This window comes from Mastigoproctus giganteus, chromosome 2 (assembly GCF_048544385.1).
Source record: "Mastigoproctus giganteus isolate SK-2022 chromosome 2, ASM4854438v1, whole genome shotgun sequence".
Classification (NCBI taxonomy): Eukaryota; Metazoa; Arthropoda; class Arachnida; order Uropygi; family Thelyphonidae; genus Mastigoproctus; species Mastigoproctus giganteus.
In genome coordinates this window covers 52,520,826-52,548,490 of record NC_143576.1, presented here as the reverse complement: position 1 = coordinate 52,548,490, position 27,665 = coordinate 52,520,826, and the positions used below count along the sequence as shown (strand labels likewise).

Sequence of the window (27,665 nt, the reverse complement as noted above, 5' to 3'; positions counted from 1 at the left end):
GTGTGAATATATCTCCAATTCACAAAGAGGGATCAAAAGATGACAAAAGTAATTACAGACGTATTCGTTAACTTCTGTTCCATGGAAAATAATGGAGTCACTGGTTAAAGAAGTACTGCAGGATCGTCTAGATAAGACTTCACTAATAATTCAGACACAGCAAGCGTATTAGCATTAGTAGAGGCATATGATGCAAGAAAGCAAGCTTATGCAGCATCAGCCAAAAAAAAAAAAAAAAAAAAATTGCTCCCATTTCACCCCTCCAATTCGTTCCAAATACCTGTCCAGCTCAGCCTTAAATTTATTTAGGCTATCAACTTCCACAACAAACGATGGAAGTCTGTTCCACCAACGAACTACCCGCTGGCTAAAGGCGAACTTCTGCACATCTATCCTACATCTGTCTTTCCTCAATTTGAATTTATGCCCTCTCAGGTGATTATTCTGAGCAAGAGGAAGAATCCCATCAGCATTGAGCATTCTCAAACCATTCAAGGCTTTATACACCTCAATCAGATCACCTCGCAGGTGCCTAGTCTCCAGACACTATAATTTGCGAAATTTAAGCCCTTCTTCGTAAGAGCAACCCTTTATTCCATTCACTAATCTTGTTGCCCTTCTCAGTACTCGTTCCAACAGCTCTACATTCTTCTGAAAATGAGGCCTCCAGATCTGTATACAGTACTCTAGGTGTGGCCTGACCATTGTCTTATACAAGAGGATAATCACCTCCTTATCCCTGCTAGAAAAATTCCTGTATATCATTGACAAGACACTATGAGCTACCCTTGCAGACTGTCTGCACTGCTCAAAAACTTCATATCTGCTTGCACAATTCCCCCAGGTCCTTTTCGTTCTCTACCACAGAGTTCGTACATCACTATGGGGTTACTGCTTCCCATATGTAGTACTTTACATTTGTCAATGTTAAACTTCTTTTGCCACCTTTCAGCCCATCTCCTCAACATTTCTAGATCCTGTTGCAGCAGCGTACTGTCATTAGGTCCTTAACAACCCTGCCAACCTTCATATCATCTGCAAACTTGGACATTGAACTTAATATACCATCATCAGTATCATTTATAAATACAGAAAACAACCATCATCAGTATCATTTATAAATACAGAAAACAACAATGGACCCAACACTGAACCCTGAGCGACTTCACTAATTACATTGGTCCACGATGAGCAGTGTCCATTGATTACCACTCTCTGTCTTCTCCGACTCAACCATCCCTTTATCCATAGCAGCAATTTGCCTCCACTGCCACACTGTTCCAATTTGTTCAGCAGTCTTCCATTTGCAACAGTATCAAAAGCCTTTCTAAGATCCAAATATATGATATCAAAGTTATTCCCTGCATCCAGTTCCTTTGTGATCACATCATACTATCCAATCAAATTGGTCAGGCAAGAACTTAAGGGTTTGCTTAACAAAACCATGCTGTGTCCAAGCTATAACTGAATTGTATAGGTGATCCAGCAGTGCTTCTTTAACCAGTGCATCCATTTCGTGGAACAGAAGTTAAACTAACAGGTCTATAATTACTTGTGTCGCCCTTTGATCCTCCTTTGTGAATTGGGGTCACATTTGCACATCTCCAGTCCATGGGTACCTCCTCTGAGTCAAAGGAAGCTCTCATAATTATGGTTAAGGGTTTGCTTACTTTCTTTGCTGCCTCCTTTAATATAACTGGATAGATGCCATCCACCCCAGGTGCATTTTTTATGTTTATCTTCAATTTCTCCTCCACTTTCCTCTCAGTTTTTACAAAATCATCTAGCTCACTGCCAGAGTTTAACTCACCTCTGGCATTCTCCTCCCTGAATAACTCCTCATGGGTGAATGTAGATGCAAAATACTCAATTAGTTTGTTAGCCACCTGAGCAGGATCATCAACAGTGAACCATCAATATCCAGTGGACCAATCTGATTCATCCCTTTCCTTCTAGAGTTTACATAGGTAAAGAACTCTGTTCTTTTTCTCATAATCTGCCTTTGCCTGCCTAATCTCCTTTGTGACTTGGTTACAGACCAGCTTATATCTATTATAGGCTTCCATGTCACCCATTAATTTATATGTATGCCATGCATTTTTCTTCTCTGTCATATGTCTCATTAGTTCTTCTGACATCCATTTTAGGCCTAAACCTTGAACAGTATTTCTTATTTGGTATGTTAAGCCTAGTAGCTTCCAAGATAAATTCTTTGAATGCTTCCCATTTTGAATTTACTGTTGGTAACATCATCAGTTGTTCCCACTGTATAGAATTTAAATACTGCCTCAGACCACTGTAGTCGCATTTATGAAAGCAAGAACCTTTCCCTTTACCCCTGATGGTAGTTACCTCTTTGAGTAAATTCCACTTCAGCACACTGCGATCACTGCTACCTAGTGGTTCCTTTATTTTGAGATTCTTTTAAGGGGAAGTCTTGTCTGAACAATTTGACTGGATACTATAATGTGGCCACGAAGGAACTGGATGCAAAAAATAATTTTGATATCATATACTTGGATTTCATCAAAGTTTTTGATACTGTTACACATAAAAGGCTGCTGTACAAATTGGAGCAATATGGCATTTAAGGGTAAGTTGCTTCTAATAATAAAGGGATGATTAAGTGGAAGAAAACAGAGTGGTAATGAATGGACACTGCTCTTCATGAACAGTTATTAGTGGAGTCCACACACCGTTCGGTGTTGGGCCCATTGTTTTCTGTATTTATGAATAGAAAACGGGCCTTAGGTGTCAGGCTGCGTATCACTATAATTTCTTCTCACAACCAACAAATGGGTTTTGTAAGACTTTATTATATCTTGTTTTTTTAAATATTTTAATGCTCTATTTATGTATATTTCATATTGTATTTTATTTTAATATAGTCTGACTTAACCAATTTGTCTGTTGTGACAAGAAATTATAGTGATATTTAACAATGTTTCGGATGAATATATGTACTGTTAATACTGTTGCACATAAAATACTGCTGTGCAAATTAGAACAGTGTGGCATTAAGGACAAGTTTTTGCTATGGGTAAAGGGATGGTTCAGTGGGAGAAGTTATATTGTGGAATCAATGGACACTGCTGTTCATAGACTAATGTTATTAGGTCAGTCCCCCCCAATATTTGGTCCTGGGTTCCATTGTTGATTTCCATATTTATCAGTGTTATGATTGAATGTATATCTGGCTTAATATCCAACTTTGCAGGTGATACAAAGGTTGGCAGGGTTGTTAATGATAGTATGCTACTGCAACAGGATCTAGAAAAGATAGGCAGATTGGCTTAAAAGTGGTCACTAAAATTTAACATTGAAAAATGCAAAATACTGCATATATGTAGCAGTAACCCCAGAATAATATACCAACTGTGTGGTACTACTCTCAAGGTAGTGGAGAATGAAAAAGACTTGGGGTTAATTGTGTAATCAGATATGAAGTTCCCTGACAGTCCAGACAGGTTTCCAGGACAGCTCATGGGATTTGGTCAGTGAGATACAGTAATTTTGATAGCTGGAACAAGGAGATGATTATCCCTTTGTATATGGCAGTGGTCCAGCCACACCTTGAATACCCCGCATATGGGTCTGGAGGCCTCATTTTTGGAAGGATGTAGAGCTGCTGGAACTTGTACAGAGAAGGATAACGAGATTGGTGAGGGGTACAAGGGGTGGTGTTCCTCACCAAGAAAGACTTCAGTCCTGCAAACTGAAGCATCCAGCGACTAGGTACCTTCGAAGTGATCTGATTGAAGTGTTTAAGGCATTGAATGGTTTGAGTAACTCAGTGCTGATGAGATTCTTCCTCTTTGCTCAGATTTCACACTTGAGGGTACACAAAGGGAAAGCTGTTTGCAGAATAGATGTGCAAAAATTTTCCTTCAGCCAGTGAGTGGTTGATTGCTAGAACAAACTTCCATCTGGCGTAGAAGTTGATAGCTTAAATAAATTCAAGGATGAAATAATTTTCTGAGACAATGGATAGGTGAAATTGGAAGTGTGTGATTTTTTGGGTTTTTTTTTTTTTTTTTTTTTTTTTTTTTTTTTGGCTGATGCTGTATATAAGCTTGCTTTCTTACATGATATGCCACTACTAATGCTAATGCGAGTTTAACAACTCATTTGTGTTGTCTCCAGTTACTTTATTAAGTCTGCTGTGCAAGCAGTCGCAATGTTGTCAGTCTGAGACGTTTCAATATTAGAATCACAGAAATTTGACAAAACTGTTTTCCACACATTATTCATGCAGCTGATTCTCTGCTTATCCAATATTTTTTACTGTATTTAGGATGTTATCATTGTGCCAGAATTCACCGATAGTTACACTGCAAGTTTCTTTGATAAACTGTGAAAATGTACTTCCCAGGTTACACATCTTAATTCAGCCATCACTCCCAGTTCTCTGAGCTGCAATAGTAATGTTGTGTTTAGTGGAAGGAATGCAATTTTAATTTTAACATCTGTTGTCAAATATTCAAATCAATTTTGTGATCAGAGATATTGTTGAGTAGTAGCAGATCCTTTTTTGGATTGTAATTTTTCTTACATTATCATTTAACAGCTGAGTAAAAATCCAGATAAACCCCTTTAAAAATGACTTGTGTGACCTGCACTTTATAGTTTGAATGCCATATTACAGGTAGGCTTGCTTCATTGTAATCTTTTAGTTATTTAGCATTTTCTGCATAATAAACCAGTAAGGGTTTTAATTATAATTTTCTCCAAGCAAAATAACCTTTGATTGTCTTAAACCATGTGCAGATTTCATCTTGTGTGCAATAAATGTATGAGAAAGCATATACTTCGAAAAAAACACCTGTTTCATCTGTATTAAACACTTACTGGGGGTGGATATCATCCCTTTTCTATTATGACCTTGCAAGTCCCATTATATTCCTTTGCTAACAACCTGTTTGTTTGCACTTGCAATCTTTCCAGAAATTTTAATGCTTTGCATGTTGCCGTGGCATTTAAAGATAAAATCATCCATGACTAGCATTGAAAACTTCATTTGCACTTTTATCAAATTCTTGCTTTTCATGCACATGTAAGCTCAGTTTCTTGGCCATATCTATCCTCATACTAAAGGGCCTATGTTGTTTATTGATATCCTCAATCCAGATGCTAAAAGATTTTCCATTCTTTCTGTAACATTGATTCTTGTTCTTATTTTTGATGCACCCGTGGAAGTAACATTTTGTGTAGCACTTATAAATATCACTTTTTTTTGCAAATAGATCTCACAATAAATTGTCAGCACAGTTAAATTTTATGCAATATCTAACACATTTTTGCCAACTTTAAACCTTTGAATGATGTTCAACTTTTTTTTTTTTTTTCCAGTCATGTAATTTTTTTTAGCCCTTTTCTTTTCTAACACAAAACTATCACTTGCTCATTTAGATGCCATAATTAAACAGGGTACAGTTTTTCACATGTATATAACCTAACTCATATAATAACAGTGTAAAAACACCATAGACAACTGTTAAAGGAAAAAAAACTACAATTGTAGTGCAAAGGGCATCATCACTCATATAATAACAGTGTAAAAACACCATAGACAACTCTTAAAGGAAAAAAACTACAATTGTAGTGCAAAGGGCATCATTTCAACTGTATCTCCTATTGTGCTTATCCTTCACAACGAGTTACCATGTATTGCAAAACCTTGAATAAGTAACGCTTCACTAATAGAGAAGACTATTGTTACTTATTCTCAATGGGAACTACCACCCAGACGGCACTCACTCACTGACTGATGAAAGGCCAACAAGCCTTGAAATGAGAGATACCAAAAGGTGTATGAGATAACGTTTAAGTAAAACTAAATGCAACTGGCATAATATTTTAACAGTTATAATACCAGGGTGCCTGCCCACCCACCAATGAAAATCCAACAAACCTTGAAACAGTGCTGTCTGGGTGGTGGTGCCCATTGAGAATAAGTAACAATAGTCTTCTCTATTAGGAAGCATTACTTATTCGGGGTAACTTGTTGTGAAGAATGAGAACAATATGAGATACAGTTGAAATGATGCCCTTTACACTACTATCGTAGTTTGTTTTTTTTTTCCTTTAAGAGTTGGCTATGGTGTTTTTACACTGTGATTATATAGATAATTATAACTCTTAAAATATGCCCAGTTGCATTTAGTTTACTTATAATCTAACTCAATAAATACACAAAGTACAACTGATTTAACAGTGGTATGACCTAGTCTGAACTGTGGTTCTCATGTGGTAGATATCATTATGATGGGAAACACATGAAAACAAAATTTAATTACAATTCTCAAGCAGGTTGACAAATGTAAAGTACTACATATGGGAAGCAGTAATCCCAGAGTAACGTATCAACTCTGTGGTACCACACTGACAGTGGTAGATAATGAAAAGGACCTGGGAGTAATTGTGCAGGCTGATATGAAGTTTTTTGAGCAGTGCAGATGGGCTGCAAGAGTAGCTCATGGTGTCTTGTCAGTGATATACAGGAATTTTTCTAGCAGGGATAAGGTGGTGATTATCCCCTTGTATAAATAAGGCAATGGTCAGGCCATACCTTGAGTACTGTATACAGGTCTGGAGGCCTCATTTTAAGAAGGATGTAGAGCTGTTGGAATGAGTACAGAGAAGGGCAACAGGATTAGTGAATGAAACAAAGGGTTGCTCTTACGAAGAAAGGCTTAAGTTTTGAAAATGACAGTGTCTGGAGACTAGGCACCTGCGAGGTGATCTGATTGAGGTGTAAGCCTTGAATGGTTTGAGCATGCTCAATGCGGATGGGACTCTTCCTCTTGCTCAGAATAATCGCCTGAGAGGACATAAATTCAAATTGAGGAAAGACAGTTGTAGGATAGATGTGTGGAAGTTTGCTTTTAGCCAGCGGGTGGTTGATTGCTGGAACAATCTTCCCTCTGTACACAAGGCCCATTTATCATAAAACTTACATTTGTCGTAGAAATTGATAGCTTAAAATTGATTCAAGACAGAACTTGACAAACATTTTGAGTGGGTGGATGGGTGAAATAAGGGGTTTTTTTTTTTTTTTGACTGATGCTATATACGCTTGCTTTCTTGCATCATGTGCCTTTGCTAATGCTAATGGTTCCTAATCCACCCTTGTATAGTTATAAGGGGGATGGAAACCTGCTTGCTTTAAACATTTATGATATACAGTTTCACTAACAGCAGCTATAATTATTATAAAGCAGTGACTGACTTATCATCATGGAATTTCTTTATCAATGACTCACTCATATCATAGCATGGCTTTGATTGATATTAGAAGAATTGCTGCTTTGTGAAGTTACAGCAGTAATTTTACAAACACAATAAATGCATTCTTAAAACAATATATATGTAAGGTGAAATCATGTTACTCAGATATAGATTCCCATAAGAAACAGTATAAACAGGGAAGGATGCATTGCAGCACCCTGATTTGTTCAATATATTTTATCCCAGCAGTGGTCATTAGAGACCTGACAGGTATACTTGCAAAAAAAGTCTTTTTAAAAAGATTATTGATTCAGGATTAATTGAAACTCTATCTTTCAAACTATAAAGAAAGTTTTACTGGATTAGTTTTTTCAGTGAAATGTGCCCTGGTTTTTGCAGAGTAACTGTATGAAAGCATCTATCAGTTACCTTATGACCATTCTTGCAGTTGTTTTAGTTTAGCAGTCATGCCACACCTCACAGGTGCTTATAAAAATAAAATAAAAATCTGTGTGTGTGTGTGTGTGTGTTCAAGGAGTCCACAAACCTCCTTTACAACACTAACACATTATGTGAATAGGGTAAATGATACAAACCAGAAACAGTGTCCAGGTGATAAAGGATATAAAATAGGTTTTAGTGTGTATTCTGAAAGCAAAATTGAATGGAGGGAACACAGTTAAAGCCATAAACACCTATGTAACTCCAGTACTAACATACACCTTCGGGGTCATAGTTTGGACTAATACCGAGTTAGAAGATATCATGCGAAAGACAAGGACAATGATGACCAAGAGTCGCCAACACCACCTGAAGTCAGCAGTGAAGAGACTAACAATAGCTCAGAAAGAGGGAGGAAGGGGCCTGATAGAGCAACAGAAAACAGCAATAGTTAACCTGAAGGATTACTTTGAGAACAACACAGCACCACTCCACCAAGCCATAAGGAAGATAGATAAGTGGTATACCCCAATCAACCTAAGCGAGGAACCCACTCCTGCCCAGATGGCACAAAAAAGAAAGTTAGAAAGATGGGCAAAGAAGACACTACAATGACCTCCATCAAGATCACATCAATAACATTGCTTCCAATGCATGGCTCACAAACAAGACGCTCTTCCCCGAGACTGAAGGATTCATGCTGGCCATCCAAGACCAGGTAATAAACATCAGAAACTATAGAATATTCATCGCAAAGGAGCCTAGAATGTCAGATGACACATGTCGACGATGCCACCTGGCCTCAGAAACGATCCAGCACATCATCGCGGGGTGCAAGGTGATCACCCAGACTGAGTACACTCATAGACACGACCAGGTAGCCAGGATAATACATCAGAAGCTAGCGAGGAAATAGCAATTGACCAAAGAAAGAGTACCATACTACAAGTACGAACCCCAGGCAGTACTAGAGACCCAAACCCATAAGCTGTACTGGGAACATGCCATAATAACGGATAAGACCGTCCTGCACAACAAACCGGACATAAGCCTTGTGGACAAGATGGAAAAGGCTACCTACCTGATTGACATAGCGGTGCTCAACACTAGCAGTGTCCAGAAAACCCACGAGGAAAAAATTAGGAAGTACACGAACCTTAGACACGAGGTCAAGGAGACGTGGCATATGCAAGAAGTATCAACCATCCCGATCATTGTGTCAACCATCGGCTTGGTGCCAAAGACTCTACCTAGCAGCAATAGGTCTCCTAGAGAACACCTACAAATAACTCCAGAAAGTCGCAATCCTGAACACCTGTAGTATAGTCAGAGATTTCCTCGACCAACAGTAACACCAGACATTACAACCACCCTGTATATTTGGTAGCAGTACCCATCACAGAGTGGAATCCCCTAATTAGGGAGAAAAATAATATAAGAGCATCAATAATAATAATAATACAGAGAAAAAAGTAAATCACTCAGCATGCAACCTTAATTCTAGGAGTAGGAGAAATAAGTTTAAGAAACCTTGGATGACTAATGAAATAGAAGAATTAATGGTACAGAGGGATAAATACTTAAGGCAGTATAGGAATTGTCCATCAAAGATAGAACATTATCACTGTTATAAAACACTTAGAAATAAACTGACAGGTATGATTAAAAAACAAAAACAAACTTATTACTATCAACTTTTTATGGATAAGCAAATAACTCAAAAGGATAAATGGCCTGTTAAGCACAAGGAAGAAATTATGAAGGGGAAATCAAATTAAAACACTATCAGAACAGATTTCTAGTACAAACAAACAATATGAGGCTGCAAATAGGTTTAAAAACCTATTTGCAGCCTCATATTGTTTGTTAGCCAAAGCTATATTAGATCACAATAGATATTATATTCATTATTGCCAAATTTTTTTTAATCAACAAGATAGTCTTCCTCAGATAGTTAAATCTTGTGTAGCTTTAACTCAACAGTATACTGGGATTCTTAAGATTATAGAACAGTTGAAGAACAGGAAATCTTATGGACTGGACTGTATTACAATATCTGAAGTGAAGAGAAATAAAGAACAGTTCTCTGTTATCTTGGTGGAGCTTATAGCATGGATGTTTGAGTCAGGAAGCTATCCTACTAAATTTTTTTTTTTTTATGTAAACCCCAAACACAAGAAGTATTAGAACCTATAGTACCTAGTACCATGCTTGGGTTGGAGGTTGAGGAGACGAAAGAAGATATTTGTTGACATTGGACTTGAACTTCTGAATACTAATTTTCAGGAAATATGTATGGAGGAAGTTTGTTCCAGAAAACGGCAGTTGAATGAATAAACGAGGTAGATGAACAGTTGGTTCTGTGAGTTTAAAGTTGGGCAGTAAATGGATGTTGGCTGGTGGTGGCACATGTTCGGATTGTTTTGAAAGGGAGAGCAGGAATTATAGAAGCCAATTCAGAAGAACAATGCCCATGGAAATATCTGTAGAAGAGGCATGCAGCAGAAACAGTACGTCTATGAGACAGCAAGTGGAGAGACTGTTAGAGATGAATCATTAATTAATCTAACTGCCCTCTTCTGAACGGAATCAAGAAGCCTGAGAGAGGTTTTGGGGGCACCACCCCAGATGTGGGAACAATATTCCATGGCAGGGTGGATTTGCGATTTATACAGAGTGAGCAGCTGTTTGGAAGAAAAGTAACGCTGAGAGTGAAAGAGAAAACCAAGTTTTTTAGATGCAGAGGAAGTAATATTTGTAATGTGCTTGTGCAAAGAGAGATTAGAAGTAAGGGTAATCCCGAAAAGAGATATATCATGTTCCTAGAAACCGGAGTGTCACCAAAGATAAGCATAGGAGCAGGAGCAGAAGAATCCTTTTTTGCGGAATATAAGACAAGACTGAGTTTTAGAAGGATTGAAATCAACTAAGTTTTCTTTGCCCCACTGGAGAATTACCTGGAGATCGGCATTTAAGGAATTGGTAGCAGATTTTCGAGAAGTTGAAGCCGATTGAGCAGGACAAGTTTTTAAAAATCTAAAGTGGAATGCAATGTGCTATCATTGGCAAAACTATGGATGGGATTTCCAATCAATGGAAGAAGGTCATTAATATACAAGAGAAAAAGAGTGGGGGAAAGAACTGAACCTTGGGGGATACTGGCATTAATGGAGAAGGTAGGAGAAAGAGAGCTATCTACCATCACCCTCAGTGAGCGATCAGAGAGAGAGAGAGAAAACTGGATAACCAATTACAAAAAACAGTTGGCAAACCATAAGATGGAAGCTTGTTTAGAAGACCTTTATGCCAAACACAATCGAAAGCGTTTGAGATGTCGAGCAACTGCTTGTGTTTCACCAAACTTTTCCATTGAATTAGTCCATAAATGGGTAACATAAACCAGAATATCACCAGTGGATTGACACTGACGGAATCCATACTGGCAATTGTTGATCAGACAGAAGGTTTCTAGGTAGTTTAAGAGTTGGCGGTTAATTGGTTTCTCCATTACTTTGGAAAGAGTAGAAGTAATCGCAATTGGACGATAATTGGATGGGAGTGACTTGTCATCCTTTTTAGGAACTGGCTGGATATGAGCAAATTTCCAAGCAGAAGGAAGAACACCTTTGGAATAAGAAAGTGAAAAAAGGCGGCAAAGAACAGGAGTAAGTTCAGGACCACAGATTTTGAGAACAAGTGGAGAAATACCATCAGCACCTGGAGCTTTCTTAGCATCAAGATTCGCCAAAATCCTTTTGACAGAAGACCACAGGAGGCATTGAATGGAACATGTTGGGAATGGTGGGAGGTGTTTTACCAAGATCATTAATACGTGAGTTGGAAGAAAAATTGGATGCTAGCAGGCCAACTTTATCCTTGGCTGAAGTGACAACAGAACCATCTGGTTTGGACAGAGGTGGGAACAGAGATGGGCAAAAGTTGTGGCCAATAGCTTTGGCAAGAAACCAGAATGCTTGGCTATCATTAGGGCAAGAGTAAGTTTTCTACTCTTAGCCTGTTCAAACTATAGTTTGGACTGATTAATAACTGCTTTACAATTGTTGTGAGCTTTGGTGTAGGCAGAAAATGAAACTGAAGAATTAGAAACAAGCCAAGTACGTTATGCAACGTTCTTCTCTTGAACATCCTTAGCACATTTATTGGAAAACCAAGGTTTAGATAAAGGACGAGATTTTAAAGTAGAGTGTGGGATAAAGTATTCCATTCCTGCAAGAATAATTTCACTGACAAGATCTAAGCAAACAGTGACATCAAAAGTTTCGAAACAGTAATTCAACTGAAGAAAAGAAGAAGAAAAGAAATCTCGCAGGTCATCCCATTTTGCATTCTTGTAATGCCAAACAATACGAGGTTGGGAATAGCCTTTAGACAAAGGCTCCATTGGAGAAGAGACAATCACCAAGTTGTGATCTGAGGTGCCTAAAGGACCACTCACTTCGACCGTGTACTTAGAAGGGTAGAAATTTACTTTCATTTAAGGGAAAATTCCAATTTATAAAAAGGATCACCAGATGACTTTTGCAATTATAGACCAATAACAATACAGTCAGTTATAACTAAATAATAGAAAATTATATTTTTTCATATTAGCAAATACTTACATCAATATGGATTGCTCAACAACTCTCTGTTCTCATATCAGAAGGATAAGGGCACACAGACATTATTAGAGAATTTAGTAGATTCTTTTAACTTACATTTAAACAACAATAACTTTATAATGATTTTATTTATAGATTTGACCAAAGCATATGACTTAATCGATATCCCAATATTGCAACAAATATTACTGAAATATGGTATTAGGGGAAGAATCAATCAACTCTTAGCATGTTATTTTTGTTATGTTTTTGTTATTTGGTTTTTAGGAGCATTAGCAACTAAGGCCATATTGCTCCGGGATATGCAGTGGTCATTGCCTGACCTTTCCGCATCCTCCGTATTTGGTGGTGAGAGGCTCGAACCTCGGTCTAATCAAGAAGCGTATGCTACGCACTGCTGCTCCTTCCCACCTGGCTACGGAGGCGCCTTAGCATGTTATTTAACCAAAATAAAAATAACATCTGAAGAATGCAAAATGCATAGAAAATGCAAAAGGAAAATCATATAATGTAAAGAGAGGAGTACCTCAGGGCACTCATGCAAGGCCAGTTATGTTCAATATCTATATTAATGACATATTTGAAATAATTAAGAACTCCTTTATAAAAATTTATGCAGATGATATAATCTTATATACAGTTGGAAAGAACTTAACAAAAATAACTAAAGATTTACAACAGGATGTAATACATTTACAAACTTGGTTGCATGATAATAAATTAGCACTCAGCTTTGAAAAAACAAAATTTTTGGTAATTAGACCTCCTCATCAAATCTTGGATAGTCATCCCTCTATTAAATTACTTAAACATGAATGCCTTCATGATCAGAATTTCCAGAATTGCAAATGTCAAACTGTGGTAGAAGTTTCAAATCATTGTTACCTTGGGTTATGAATTGACTACAGTCTAAGTTGGTCAATTCATATAACAAATTTGTATAAAAAAATGAGATTTTATGTGTACTTTTTTTACTACATTAAGAATACATTAAATCTAAGAACAAAAGTTACCTTATATTATGCATTAGTGGACTCCCAACTCAGTTATTTAGTAAATGTATTGACACGAGCAAATATAACTAAAGTAAGGGTAATAGACAACTTAATTAACAGGATTTTGAGACTCATAATGGGGATAAACTTTTGGAATGACCTGAATAAGAGAAGGCAATTTGTTTTTGAAATATAAAATACTTTATCCAGTTCAAAAACTGAAGTTAAATTTAATTTTTAAAAATCTTAACACTATTTTTGAAGAGTTGAATCTGCAAAGGAATTTCTCACATAATTTAAGGAACCCAAAAGCAGTTTTTTTTGCTCCTCACCCTAGGGTACTAAATAGATTTGGAGACATGCATACAATGAATATAATAAACAACTTGTTGGCTAGTGTTGATTTCAGGCTCAGAAGTTATCCTATCTCCAAATTAATTAAAATTCTTAATAAGAAAATTTTTGATACTCGACGATACAGTAGATTAGAATTGCTATGCAGATAAATTACTATCTCTGTTTGCAGTGTGGAATGTACTATGTGTTGTGATTTCATTATCTTTTCTGTTAGATAATAAATTTGTATGGGAAAACTGTTCTATATGAAGAATTACAACTTGTTTTCAAGAAATTTACTTTTCTTAACAAGTTCATTTATTGTAAACAAATTCTTTTAATGAAAATAAATTGTATTGTATTGTATAATAATATTAATATGCAACAAGTAACGACCATCCCAATCATTGTGTCAACCACAGGTAAGGTGCCAAAGACCCCTACATAACAGCCTAGCAGTAATAGGTCTCTCAGCAAACACCCACAAGGAACTCCAGAAAATCGCAATCCTGAACACCTGTAGGATAGTCAGAGAGTTCCTCGACCAACAGTAACACCAGACATAACAACCACCCTGTGTACTTAGTAGCAATACCCGTCACGAAGTGGAACCCCCAATCAGGGAGAAATAATAATAATGTGTAAGTAAGCCAGAGGCTTTTGCTGCACCAGCCAAAAAAAAAAAAAAGAGTTACCCTGAGAGAGAAGTAGAAGGGAGTCACCAAGAAAGAGAAGAATGATGATATCCAGCTCAGGACCCTGGGTGTGCCAAGCCCCATACTCACCAGATGTTAGCCCTTGGAGTTTATTACTTGAAGAGATGATCAATCTTCAGTTGAAGTAAAGATTTTGCAAATGAAGATTATCTGTGTACTGCAGAGATGTCTTGGATATGCAGATGATTTGGTCCTGTTTGGAATGCATAAGAGGCAATTGGAAACAATGTTAAATCAAATAACTGAAAATTCTGACATAATTGCCCCTTAGATCAGTTAAATGAAAATGGAACATTTCAAATTAGCAGAAGAAACCAAACAAAAATGCATAATAATAGGAACTACAAATTCAAACTGTAGAGAGATGAATCAAATATCTTTGCACCAACATAAATAACAGCAGTAGAATTCAAACTGAGATTTAAATTGTATGACTGCAGGGCATCGGATCTCTGTACTCGTTAAATATTATTATAAAATACAAACTATCTAGAAATGCAAAAGTTGCATTTTAATAACCGTCATCAGATCTGTCATAATTTATCAATGAAAGACTTAGGTTTTAAGGAAAAAAATAAACTGCAAACTCTTGAAAATAAGATACCTATGAAAGATCTTTAGACCAATATTTGACACTCAACACGGGTCTTCAGAATCAGAATAATATAGAGAAATTCATGAAATGTGACAGATTTACACCTTTACACAATCATTCCTTAGAAGGAATGGTTGTGTATTTTTTTTTTTTTTTTGGCTGATACATAAACTCATATGCTTGCTTTCTTGCATCACATGCATCTATTACTACCATTACTATTACTAACTCCCAATAATAAACTATAATAAAAGCAACAAGGTTCAAATAGACTCTACACAAACATGCCAGGAAACAGAATACCAAAGAGAAGGTTCATGATGAAAATGGGTGAAAAGGCCTAGTGGAAGGCCCTGGAGAGATGGAAAAACAGTGTGAACAGTGATGCAGAAAGGCTTGGAATCGACAGGAGACAGACAGCAAAAAACTGTCAGACAGTTTTCTTAAGCACAATTTAAATTTTGAGATCACAAAATTTAAACTGTAATACTTAATACAATTTTAGCATCTGATTCAAAGATAAAGCCCAAATATCACAACAAAAGTCTAGGTGAAGGAAGACAGACAGGAGTGGAGAAATATTGTGAAGGTAGCAAAAGACCCATCATCTTTTGCATCTATGAAACCAAGGTTCATAGATGCTAAAGATTGATTATTATGTTATTATAGACATTTAAGATCTTTTGCTGCCTATAAGCATCCCAATTTCAAAAATTAAAAATCGGAGAAATCCCCATTAACCCTTTTATAGACACCTTGATTTTGAAAATTCAGAATTAGAAAATCCTTTTATAATAAGTCTTCTGTTTTAAATTTCATAAGAAGTAGACACTTAACTTTGAGGAATTGATGGAAAGAAATGGAAAATGTTTCTAATTGAAAAAGATCTATAATCTGTAAACATCATTTTTTTTACTTAGGGATTTTAACAATATGTGCAAACTATCAAATTGGCAAAATTTTACTATCAAAATTTTAATGAACCTGTTAAAATCCTAGCAGGTTGTTATTTATTTAGAGGTAGAAAACCTAGCCTAAATTTGCTGATATAGTGTGTAATTTAGTTCCCTGACTCTGCCAGGAAACAGTCATTAATTTGGCCAGTGACTAGATATCTGAAAGTCTTTTACTGATGGACCTTCTGGGAACTGTTAAGTTTTATATATAGCTGATAAGTGTGTAACTTGATATGATAGTGAGTTTAATTGAAATTACTGATAGTCAAAGTACTGAACTGATCAAAAGGCTGACATGCAAAATATCACTGGTTCAAAATGCCTGCATTTTATCCCCTTTAGGTTGTCGGCATTATGACTTTTGATTAGCTGTAGGCAATCTACAGCTATGAAACTGTCAAAATACAATTATATGAATAAAGCAGTTAGTTCTAATATACTCAACTTATTACAGAACCAGAGGCAGCTTGAGCCACTAGGACACCAAAAAAATTCTCAGTAGAACCTCTAACAAGCAGAAAGACACGTTGAATATATATTTTGAATGTTATTTGGAATAGCATTTTATAAAAAAAATGCTGATAAAAAAGAATAAATCATTGGATTTGATTTTGGGAATCCACATCTGACCGCAGTGTTCTGTGCGATTTATTGTGTATTATGTTTGAGCAAGTGTGTTTGGATACTAAAATAAAAGCAACTTGCAATCATGCAATTATTTAAGCTGATTTTCATCTCTGCTGCTTTTATCTCCTGTGCATCTAGTTCTTGCCTCAGTAAGTCACCCCTGTGTCAATAAATCATCCTAAGAGTGTCAAGCCTTATATATATATATATATATATATATATATATATATATATATATATATATATATATATTTTTTTTTTATTCCCGGTAAGTTAAAGGCTTACGTAATTTTGCAGTGGTAATTTTAATTTTACATCTCGTTCGATAACATGAAATGTTATCGAACGAGATGTATTATTTTTTCATATTTTATTTATTTTTTTGTATAAAAACAGTATTTCTTTTATAGTTAACATTTTGTGTCTCTGATTAATGTCATGAAACATTGGCTAAATATCCATGTCTAATGAATAAAAGTTCCATAGGGGAAATTCTATTTATTTATATTTTTAAATAAATATAACCAATGTTATATATATATATATATTTTTTTTATTTTGATTATATGGGTTATTTGTGGAATTCACTACTGTATTTTTTAATCAAGGCCTTTACCTCACTATACCAAGTGATAGCCCAGAACAGTCACCAATTCACCTGCTAACTAAGGATCAAAATAACTGTTCATCATTTCCTTGGGATTGGAAGTAAGTGTAAGTGTGTGTGTGTGTGTGTAACAGGGTGTTTTAATTAAAAGGTATGAAGTTCTACCTTGCTTATTTTTAGGTTTATAATGTTTGTCATTTGGACTCTACACATTACCATTTGGTTTTTACTATTTCTAAATTTAAATTTTGCGTAATCAACTGCTTTTTCTAATTGGGAAATTGTTCCTCATCCTCAGTTAATGTGCATAAACCAATTTTATTTGAACGAAAAAAAAAAAAAAAAAATATTTATAATTTAATTTAAATATAAATAATAAATAAAACTTAGTAGGCTATTTTATCACAGTTACACATGCCAGGAAACAGTCATTAATTTGGCCAGTGACTAGATATCTGAAAGTCTTTTACATGAGCTGAACATTGGGAACAGTTTCAATATAGTTTATTTGAATTTTTTTCAAAGCATTTGATTCAGTCCATCATGCGAGGTTACAAAAAGGAAAAAAGAATAGATGAATAAAAGAGATAAATGAAAAGAAAAAGCAGAAAGGAAAAGTTTTTTTTTTTTAAGTTTAGTTAAAGAATTGATTTTAAAATTATTTAAATCGCATGGGGCCCCTGTGAAACGGAAACAAAGACTGTTTTTAGATATGTTTAGAAAATATGATTAGTATTTTATCAATGAAGTACAAAGGAGGCAGAGAAAGATAGTGTTTTTATTTTTTATTAATATATTTTTTTTTTTTTTTTTCCAATTCATAATATGTGAAAAGTGAAGTCTGTATAATTTATAAAGGTGTGGAAATTTTGGCCATTATCTAGGGCTAATTACACTAGCCAACACAATTTTTACCTCCAAGAACTTAAATGCTGTTTTTAACCGATTTTTACGCATAGATTTCTAAAATCACCATGGTACTTTCATATCATGTCACAGTTATTAAATATGGAGGGGGTTACGTTTTACCAAAATATGCCGCACATAATCTAGCCAGTAATGTGTGACATACTGATTTATTTTAACAGATATAAGATAATTCTCTTAATTTTACCAGTTGATTCTGGCCTTGGTTTTCTTGTGATAAACATAATCAGACTTCTACCTGTGGTTCTTATGTTCAAATTCGATGCAACAATTTACAATTTGAAAAGAGCACACTTTACACACTTAGGAACAAATATTTCAGTGTTTTGAAAAAGACATGAAAAGTTTTTGAAATATTTTACTACGAAGAACAGACAGTATGTGTTTTTGCAAAGACATTATTGAAAGAACTAGGTGTTGTGCATGTCAGGTGAATGGTGTTTATTCGTAGTTCACTCAAAATTAAGTTTAAAAGCAGTTTTGCTTCATAATGGCAGTGAAATTAAATCAGTTCCTGTGTTTCATTCATTTGAACTTAAAGAAAGTCATGAAAGTATGTCTGAGGTTCTACATGCAGCCAGTCATCACCAACGGATCTGAAATCTGGGCATTGGTAACACAAACCATGCTAAAAACCATTGCATTTGATGACTTCTGGCTTCTTTGCTGGGTTCTCTTCAAGCATAAACTTCCATCTCTCACACACACACACTTCAGATATTACCAAACTAATTAATTACAGAGTCTTGGAAGTCTTGGAATGGATCTTCACCCTCCGCTTACTCATCTCAATTAAAATGATAGTGGGTGAAATCAATATGCCAAGTTTTTGGCAGATGTGTAACTGTAGGATCCCCCACAAAACCTTTAAGGTCACTCCCCCTCTCTGCAATCTGTGGCATGGTGGCTCAGAATAGGCGACAGATTCTTGCCCATGGAGATGCTCCACAATGTCCAGGAGATGGAAGTCAACTGAAAAAAGTTCGTACAGGACAAATCCTACAGAAGACGCATTATGAGAGAACAGCTTTCATCTTCAGCTGAGTGACTGCCATCTTTTTTTTTTTTTTTTTTCATTGTGCTGTGTGTAGTATGAGAAAAAAATGTTTTTTTCATTTCCCATATTAATAATTTGTTTTATGTAATTTTTCCTGTATTGGTTAATTTTTATGTATTTTTATTTTAAACCCCTAGCATTGTCACTGTTGTAGGCATTACATCAGGCATCCATGTAACTAGTCACTGATAGCAATAAAGATATTATATACATGCTATAAAATACTAGGATTATGGTTGGAACATTTGCAATGATCTTAAGGTTATTGGTTTGCAAGGAAATTTCACAAAATATTGTTGTTTTTTGTGTTTGTGGGACAAACTTGGATTGATGAAAAAAACTTGGATTGATGAAAAAATTTTGTGAAGGGACTAGATAAAGAAGGTAACGTATTAGAATACTTGAGAAGTGTGTTTACTGATTTAACATATGCCAAATTTAAGGAAGTAATTTTCGCAAGACCCTAAATTAGGAAACTCTTGAAAGATGTTGTGTTTGAAACCCAGTTATAGGAGGTTGAATTGCCAGCTTTTCGATCATTTAAGGCAGTAGTACATGGTTTTTTGGGTAATAGGAAAGAAGAAAACTGAAATGTTTGTGTCTAATTTATTTGAGTGCTACAAAAATGTGGGCTGTCGAATGTCGTTGAAAATTCATTTTCTCCATTTCCATCTCAAATTTTTCCCCTAAAATCTGGGAGATGTGAGTAATAAACAAGGGGAGCGGTTTCATCAAGATATTTCCATGATACAAAAGCGGTACCAAGGTCGCCGGGATCCTTAATGATGGGGGATTATTACTGGTTCCTTGTGGGGGAGAGTAAGCAGGAACACAAGAAAAAATCCCTTAGTAGCAAACATTTTTAAGGACAATTAAAGGTATGCTGATTATATATTATTGATATATAGTATGAATCAGAGCTGTAATGCTCTGATTCATACTATATTGAGGTAAATTCCTCTTATTATTTTACAGTTATTGATATATAACTATTTCGCTATGATTTGTGATATTTTTTCCGGAGTTAAATGAGTTATAGAGAACGTATAATTTTTTTCACGTGTATTACAAACTTGAATGATACGTATATATCCCTTTATTTTGACATTAAATGTTGATACATCTTTTGATTTAGATGTGATAAAGACTTTTTATGGTGATTTTCAGAATCGACTTTTTTTTATTTCCTGCAGAATCACATTTTTTAATTGCAGATGCATGACAAAAAATATTTTTTGCTGGCTAATGTTATCTCAAGGCCAGTTTTTACACAACCCTTGAAAGGGGCTCGCATCTGGTAGGTATGGGCTTGGCACACCCAGGGTCCTGAGCTGGATATCATCATTCTTGGTGATTCCCTTCTACTTTTGACTCTCTCTCTCTCTCTCTCTCTCTCTCTCTCTCTCAGCGTAACTCGATAGAATTTTTTTTTGGTTAATGCAGCATAAGCCTCAGGCTTCCTTGCGCCATATAGCTAATAATAATAATAATAATAATAATATCAAAAGTAATTAATATTATGTCTTATATCTGGCCCATATGTAAGGTGGGGTATATATGAAAATTAATTACTTTCGTCCAGCACCTGTTGTATTGCTGAGCAACCTTGCTTGCCCCTCCGAACGCAGTACACATCACTGTAAAGTCGTTTAGTAATATTATTGGCATGTTTTTATTTTAATAATTGTGCTCCTTATGTATGTAAGTAAAATTTGTTTTATTCTTCATTTTATTTATTGTGTTGGAGCTGGAACACGACACAAACCAAACCCATTTTCCATAACTATTCCAATGCATCTGCATTGGAGCTGAGCTTGAAAGGGGCCCATGAAATTTTGATGACAGATTCATTTCTCAAGATAATTAGCAAATTTCATTAATAAACAAGAAATTTTTTTTAAAATTAAATGTAACACATTGTTATCAATGTGTTACTGAGCTTGAAAGGGGCCCATGAAATTTTGATGACAGATTCATTTCTCAAGATAATTAGCAAATTTCATTAATAAACAAGAAATTTTTTTAAAATTAAATGTAACACATTGTTATCAACCCGGTTGCTGGCCGCTCGAGTATTATTTAGACTGACACCACGCTTATAGAAATATTAGTAAATAAAAGATAGTTGCGGAATATTCAGCAAAACCAATGTCAATACAAATATACACCACAGTCTGATTTTATTTTAGTGTTGGTGAATTTACATTTTTTGTGTGTGGGTACACTGGTCAGGGCAATATGTTTTATTTTACAATACACAAATTTGTCACATAACAGTCTAGCTATGGGCAGTGTTGTCATTTTAGCGCCTTTTGACTGGATTTGACTTTTTTTTTTTGTTTATCTGAAAGAAAAAATTACAAGAACTATGAATGAGTTATTACTATGCTATTGAGAGATACATCTGAATTGCAGATCCTTTGATCCTCGCGTATGCCGTCCTGAAACTGAAACTGAACAGTCATCGGGAGGAACCCTTCCTATAATTAGCTTTTATTCCGTGGTGTTCAGAGAGTGAAATAAGCAATGACCTGGCAGAGTAAAGCATCTACTTCAGTCACTCCAAAGTATGAAGTTTCGTTAAATTTATGGTTTTGAGGTTCATTTGCCATTTTCACAACAACATTCTGCCCTTGTCTATTGCTTTGTTTCTATATATGGTTTGTTTCTTTGCAGCTAACAGTCCCTGGATTTTATAATGGTTTTACATGTACTTGTTCTGTTTTTGTTTGTGGTGGGAAAATTTGTTGCAAAATTACTTGAAGGAATAACATGGGAAATGAAACAAAAGAAAAATCAGCCAATCACAGAGATTTTCATTTGCTTTATTGGCAGAGAAAGAAAGTTCTGCAGCTGTTATCAAGCATCATGTATCATTCTGTGATTCTACATTTTCAAGTGCACGATTCTACATTGTGTCTCAGGAACAAAAAAATTTACTCATTACCACCATTTTTTTCTAACTTGTGATAGAAATGTGGAAGATGTAAGTAAATTTATTATTCCAGTTTTCATTCACAAATTATGAATGATCCATGACGTCGGTGATCGTCAAAATTTGTTAAGTTTTGGTACTAATATATGTTACTCATTACTGAAGATTTATTTACTATTCTTTGCATTTTGTTACAATTTGATAGAATGATTTGTAAATTTATTAATTTAGTAAATGTAAATATTACTCTGTTGTCAGTAATTTTTTTTTTTTTTTTGAAATTTTTTAAAGGATCATTTACAGATCAGAGAAAGATATAATATGAATTTCAAAAAGTTATTTTTCTTGTCCACACCTTTTTTCTTTCCCTTTTGCACTCAGTGAACAATAAATGCGAACCTCTGAATAGAGAAGTATGCATTGATTTTCTTTCTGCGCAATGCAGCCAACTTTTTAGTGATTCTGTAATAAGTGAATCTATTATTCCAGTTTTCATAAGTTTACATGATGGACCATTCACAAATTATGAATGGTCCATGACGTCAGCGATCATTAAACGTTGTGTGGTTTGTAATAATAATATATGTTACTCATTGCTGTAGATTTATTTTATTATTATTTTTTTTACTTTTCTTTGCATTTTGTTCCAGTTTGACAATGATTTGTAATTTTATTATTCTGATGTCAGTAATTTTTTTTTTATTGAAAGTTTGTTGCTGGATCATTCACAGATCAGAGAAAGATATTATAATATGAATTTGCACTAATCACTGACACTCAGAACTCTTCAACTTAATTTCTTTGAAACTTTTGTGATCAATGGCTCAAAGATACTAAATACAAGAACAGACACTGCAAATTAGATGGTGATTATTTAAAATGTTTCTGTAAATATTGTAAATGCACGCTGATAGCCAAATTAAGTGATATTGAAATTACATAATAATCTTTTTGGTTTCTTGGGAAATTTTCTAAAAATTCCAAAGGACGAGTTAAGAAAATATGCTGCAGATTTATAAATTGACTCTCTCCAGTCCATCTTTCCTAACAGTGAGGTAATTTTCCTTGGTGATTTTAATGTTCACAACTCCAGCTGGCTTCCATTTTCCAGCCACACCGACCCAGCTGGTCGGATGCTGAGGCTTTTGCAATTACTAATGACCTTGCACAGATTGTTCATTTACCTACAAGAATACCGGACACTACTAATCATACAGCCAACACTCTTGATCTTTTTCTCACAAACAACCCTTCGACGTACACGGTTGAAGTGAGAGGTCCTTTAGACACTTCAGATCACAATGTGGTGATTGTCTCTTCTCCAATGGAGCCTTTATCTCGTGGCTGTTCCCAACCTTGTGTAGTTTGGCATTACAAACAAAGGATTTTGACGAATCTTGATGCTAAGAAAGTTCCAGGTCCTGATAGTATTTCTCCACTTGTTCTCAAAATCTGTGCTCCTGAACTTATTCCTATTCTTTGCCACCTTTTTTTACTTTCTTATTCCAAAGGTGTTTTTCCTTCTGCTTGGAAATTTGCTGATATCCAGCCAGTTCCTAAAAAGGATGACAAATCACTTGTTTCCAATTATCGTCCCATTGCAATTACTTCTACTCTTTCTAAAGTAATGGAGAAATCCATTAACTGCCAACTCTTAAACTACCTAGAAACTTTCCGTCTGATCAACATTCGCCAGTATGGATTCCGTCAGTGTCAATCCACTGGTGATATTCTGGCTTATGTTACCCATTTATAGACCAATTCAATGGAAAGGTTCGGTGAAACACAAGTAGTTGCTCTTGATATCCCAAAGGCTTTCGAACGTGTTTGGCAGAAAGGTCTTCTAAACAAACTTTCATCTTATAATTTGCCATCTGTTTTTTGTAATTGGTTATCCAGGTTTCTCTCTGATCGCTCACTGAGGGTGATGGTAGATGGCTCTCTGTCTTCTAACTTCTCCACTAATGCCGGTGTCCCCCAGGGTTCAGTTCTTTCCCCCCACTCTTTTCCTCTTGTATATTAATGACCTTCTTCCATTGACTGGAAATCCTATCCATAGTTTTGCCAATGATAGCACATTGCATTCAACTTTCTATTTTGAGAAACCTTGCCCTGCTCAATCAGCTTCAACTTCTCGAAAATCTGCTACCAATTTCTTAAATGCAGATCTTCAGGTAATTCTCCAGTGGGGCAAAGACAACTTAGTTGATTTCAATCCTTCTAAAACTCAGTCTTGTCTTATATCTTGCAAAAAGGATTCTTCTGCTTCTATGCTTATCTTTGGTGACACTCCGATTTCTAGGCAAAATTATCATTCTCTTTTGGGGATTACCCTGACTTCTAATCTCTCTTGGCACAAGCACATTACAATTATTGCTTCTTCTGCATATAAAAAACTTGGTTTTCTCTTTTGCTCTCGGCATTACTTTTCTTCCAAACAGCTGTTCATTCTGTACAAATCGCAAATCTGCCCTACCATGGAATATTGTTCCCACATCTGGGGTGGTGCCCCAAAACCTCTCTCAGGCATCTTGATTCCATTCAGAAGAGGGCAGTTAGGTTAATTAATGATTCATCTCTAACAGAGTCTCTCCATTCGCTGTCTCATAGACGTACTGTTTCTGCTGCATGCCTCTTCTACAGATATTTCGATGGGCACTGTTCTTCTGAATTGGCTTCTATAATTCCTGCTCTCTCTTTCAAAACATTCTGAACATGTGCAGCCACCAGCCAACATCCATTTACCGTCCAACTTCAAACTCATAGAACCAACTTTTCATCTTCCTCGTTTATTCATTCAACTGTCATTTTCTGGAACAACCTTCTTCACACGTATTTCCTGAAAATTATAGTCTACAGAAGTTCAAGTCTAATGTCAACAAATATCTTCTTTCATTTTCTCAATCTCCAACCCAAACATGGTACTAAGTACTATAGGTTCTAATACCTTTCGTGTTTGGGGTTTACATGTTTACATAAAAAAAAAAAATTGTCCTTGCAGATGCCAAAATCATCGAAGGCAACGAATTGGTCAAGTCTATGAAGGTGGCAAATGTCAATGACCATATGCTAGTGGAGGGAATGGAAGCACTGAAACCAATTCTTCTAGAATCGTGCTTTGAAAATCCTTTAAATATTTAAAAATTCCTTGCAACTAATGAAAGAGCCACTGGATTTCCGAATTTATTCATATCACTAAGAATATTTTTAACAATTCTAGTGACTGCAGCTTCAGGGGAAAGAAGCTGTTTCGATTAAAGTTAATTGAAACATCTGAAGTTGGTGACACTTCAAGAGAGACTCAACAGTCTTGCAGTTTTATCTACTGAAAGAGAAGAAGCAAGGAATTTAAATTTTTAGAAAGTTTTGAAAGATTTTTCCAATAAAAGGCAAGAAAAATATCCTTCTGATTCGTTTTATTTATATTATCAAAATGTCTGGTTAATTGTTAATAAATTGTAATAATATAAAAATAATAAAAAGTTATTAAGTTTTAGTTCATTTTTTCATTATTTCAAAATACAGAGGGGTTAATATTAAATTTTTCAAGGGGGACCCCCAGCAAGCTCCAATGGGGCCCTGCATTTGCTAAGGCTGGCACTGAGAGCAGAAATATCCATTACTACCAAAATAATTTGGTAGTAATGGATATTCTACAGATTGGCTAACTTCAGGTGTGGGGTTACCCCTCAAGGCTCTTGGACCACTCATCATCATCATCATCATCATCAGCCATTTTCAATCCACTGCAGGATGAAGGCCTCTCCAGCAACTTTCCAGTTCCTTCTGTTTTGAGCACTGGCCATCCATTTACTACTCAAAAACTCATGAATTTCACTTGGACCACTGTTATTGCTAATTTTCATAAAAATCAGCAATAACAAATATAAAAATCTAAAAATCTACAAAGGGATAGATTTGATATCATTTAGAAGGAATGATATCAAAATTTGTGGATGACATAAAGATTGGCAGAGTCATAAATGGTCAGTACCAAGCAGCACTCATTTAGAATGACTTGAACAGACTTTAATGATGGTTAGAGAAGTGGCAGCTATATTTTAATTCCCCAAAATGCAAGGTTGTACACATCGGGAATAGAAATCCCAAAATAAATTAATGGTGGGGTTAAAATAATTTGTGAGTTAAAGTATACAATATAGGCAGATATGAAGTTTCTGAGCTGTGTAAACAGGCAGCTACAAAAGCCCATGGTGTTCTATCGCTGATTTATCAAACATTATCCTGTAGAGATTTGGAGGTTCATAAACCCACAGTATAAGGCAATTGTAAGACCACATTTCAAATACTGTGTTCAAGTATGGAGATCTCATCTGAAAAATGACATTGAACATCTTGAAAGGGTCCAAATGTGGGCAACTCAGGTAAGATTGGTGATAGGTCAACTGTAAGAGGAAAGACTCTGAATATGTAGGATGCAGAGCTTGGAAACCAGACACCTCAAAGGTTTTTTTTTTTTTTTTTTTTATGTGAACCCCAAACACGAGAGGTATTAGAACCTACTTAGTACCGTGCTTGGGTTGGAGGTTGAGAAGACGAAAGAAGATATTTGTTGACATCGGACTTGAACTTCTGTAGATTGTAATTTTCAGGAAATACGTATGAAGGAAGGTTGTTCCAGAAAACGGCAGTTGAATGAATAAATGAGGAAGATGAAAAGTTGGTTCTGTGGGTTTGAAGTTGGACAGTAAATGGATGTTGGCTGGTGGAGGCACGTGTTCGGACTGTTTTGAAAGAGAGAGAGAGCGGAAATTATAGAAGCCAATTCAGAAGAACAGTGCCTATGGAAGTATCTGTAGAAGAGGCATGCAGCAGAAACAGTGCGTCTATGAGACAGCGAGTGGAGAGACTCTGTTAGATTTGAATCATTAATTAACCTAACTGCCCTCTTCTGAATGGAATCAAGAAGCCTGAGAGAGGTTTTGGGGGCACCACCCCAGATGTGGGAACAATATTCCATGGCAGGGTGGATTTGCGATTTATACAGAGTGAGCAGCTGTTTGGAAGAAAAGTAACGCCGAGAGCGAAAGAGAAAACCAAGTTTTTTAGATGCAGAGGAAGCAATATTTGTAATGTGCTTGTGCCAAGAGAGATCCTCAAATCCTGAGGTAATCCTCAAAAGAGTTATATCATTTTGCCTAGAAATCGGAGTGTCACTAAAGATAAGCGTAGGAGCAGAAGAATCCTTTTTGCGAGATATAAGACAAGACTGAGTTTTAGGAGGATTGAAATCAACTAAGTTGGCTTTGCCCCACTGGAGAATTACCTGAAGATCGGCATTTAAGGAATTGGTAGCAGATTTTCGAGAAGTTGAAGTTGATTGAGCAGGACAAGGTTTCTCAAAATGGAAAGTTGAATGCAATGTGCTATCATCGGCAAAACTATAGATAGGATTTCCAGTCAATGGAAGAAGGTCGTTGATATACAAGAGGAAAAGAGTGGGGGAAAGAACTGAACCTTGGGGGAGACCGGCATTAGTGGAAAAGTTAGAAAACAGAGCCATCTACCATCACCCTCAGTGAGCGATCAGAGAGAAAACTGGATAACCAATTATGACAAACAGTTGGCAAACCATAAGATGGAAGCTTGTTTAGAAGGCCTTT

The 27,665-nt window shown here is 35.7% G+C and overlaps 1 protein-coding gene across 1 annotated transcript in view; it reads left to right on the top strand.

Annotated features, from left to right (window-relative positions):
* LOC150089302 (uncharacterized) overlaps window positions 1-27,665 on the top strand; it is a 600,028-nt gene that overhangs the window by 130,430 nt on the left and 441,933 nt on the right. The window contains exon 4 of the mRNA XM_090389942.1: window positions 17,124-17,223. Coding sequence (XP_090246068.1) covers window positions 17,124-17,223 — 100 coding nt within the window. The remainder of the gene's footprint in view (window positions 1-17,123; window positions 17,224-27,665) is intronic.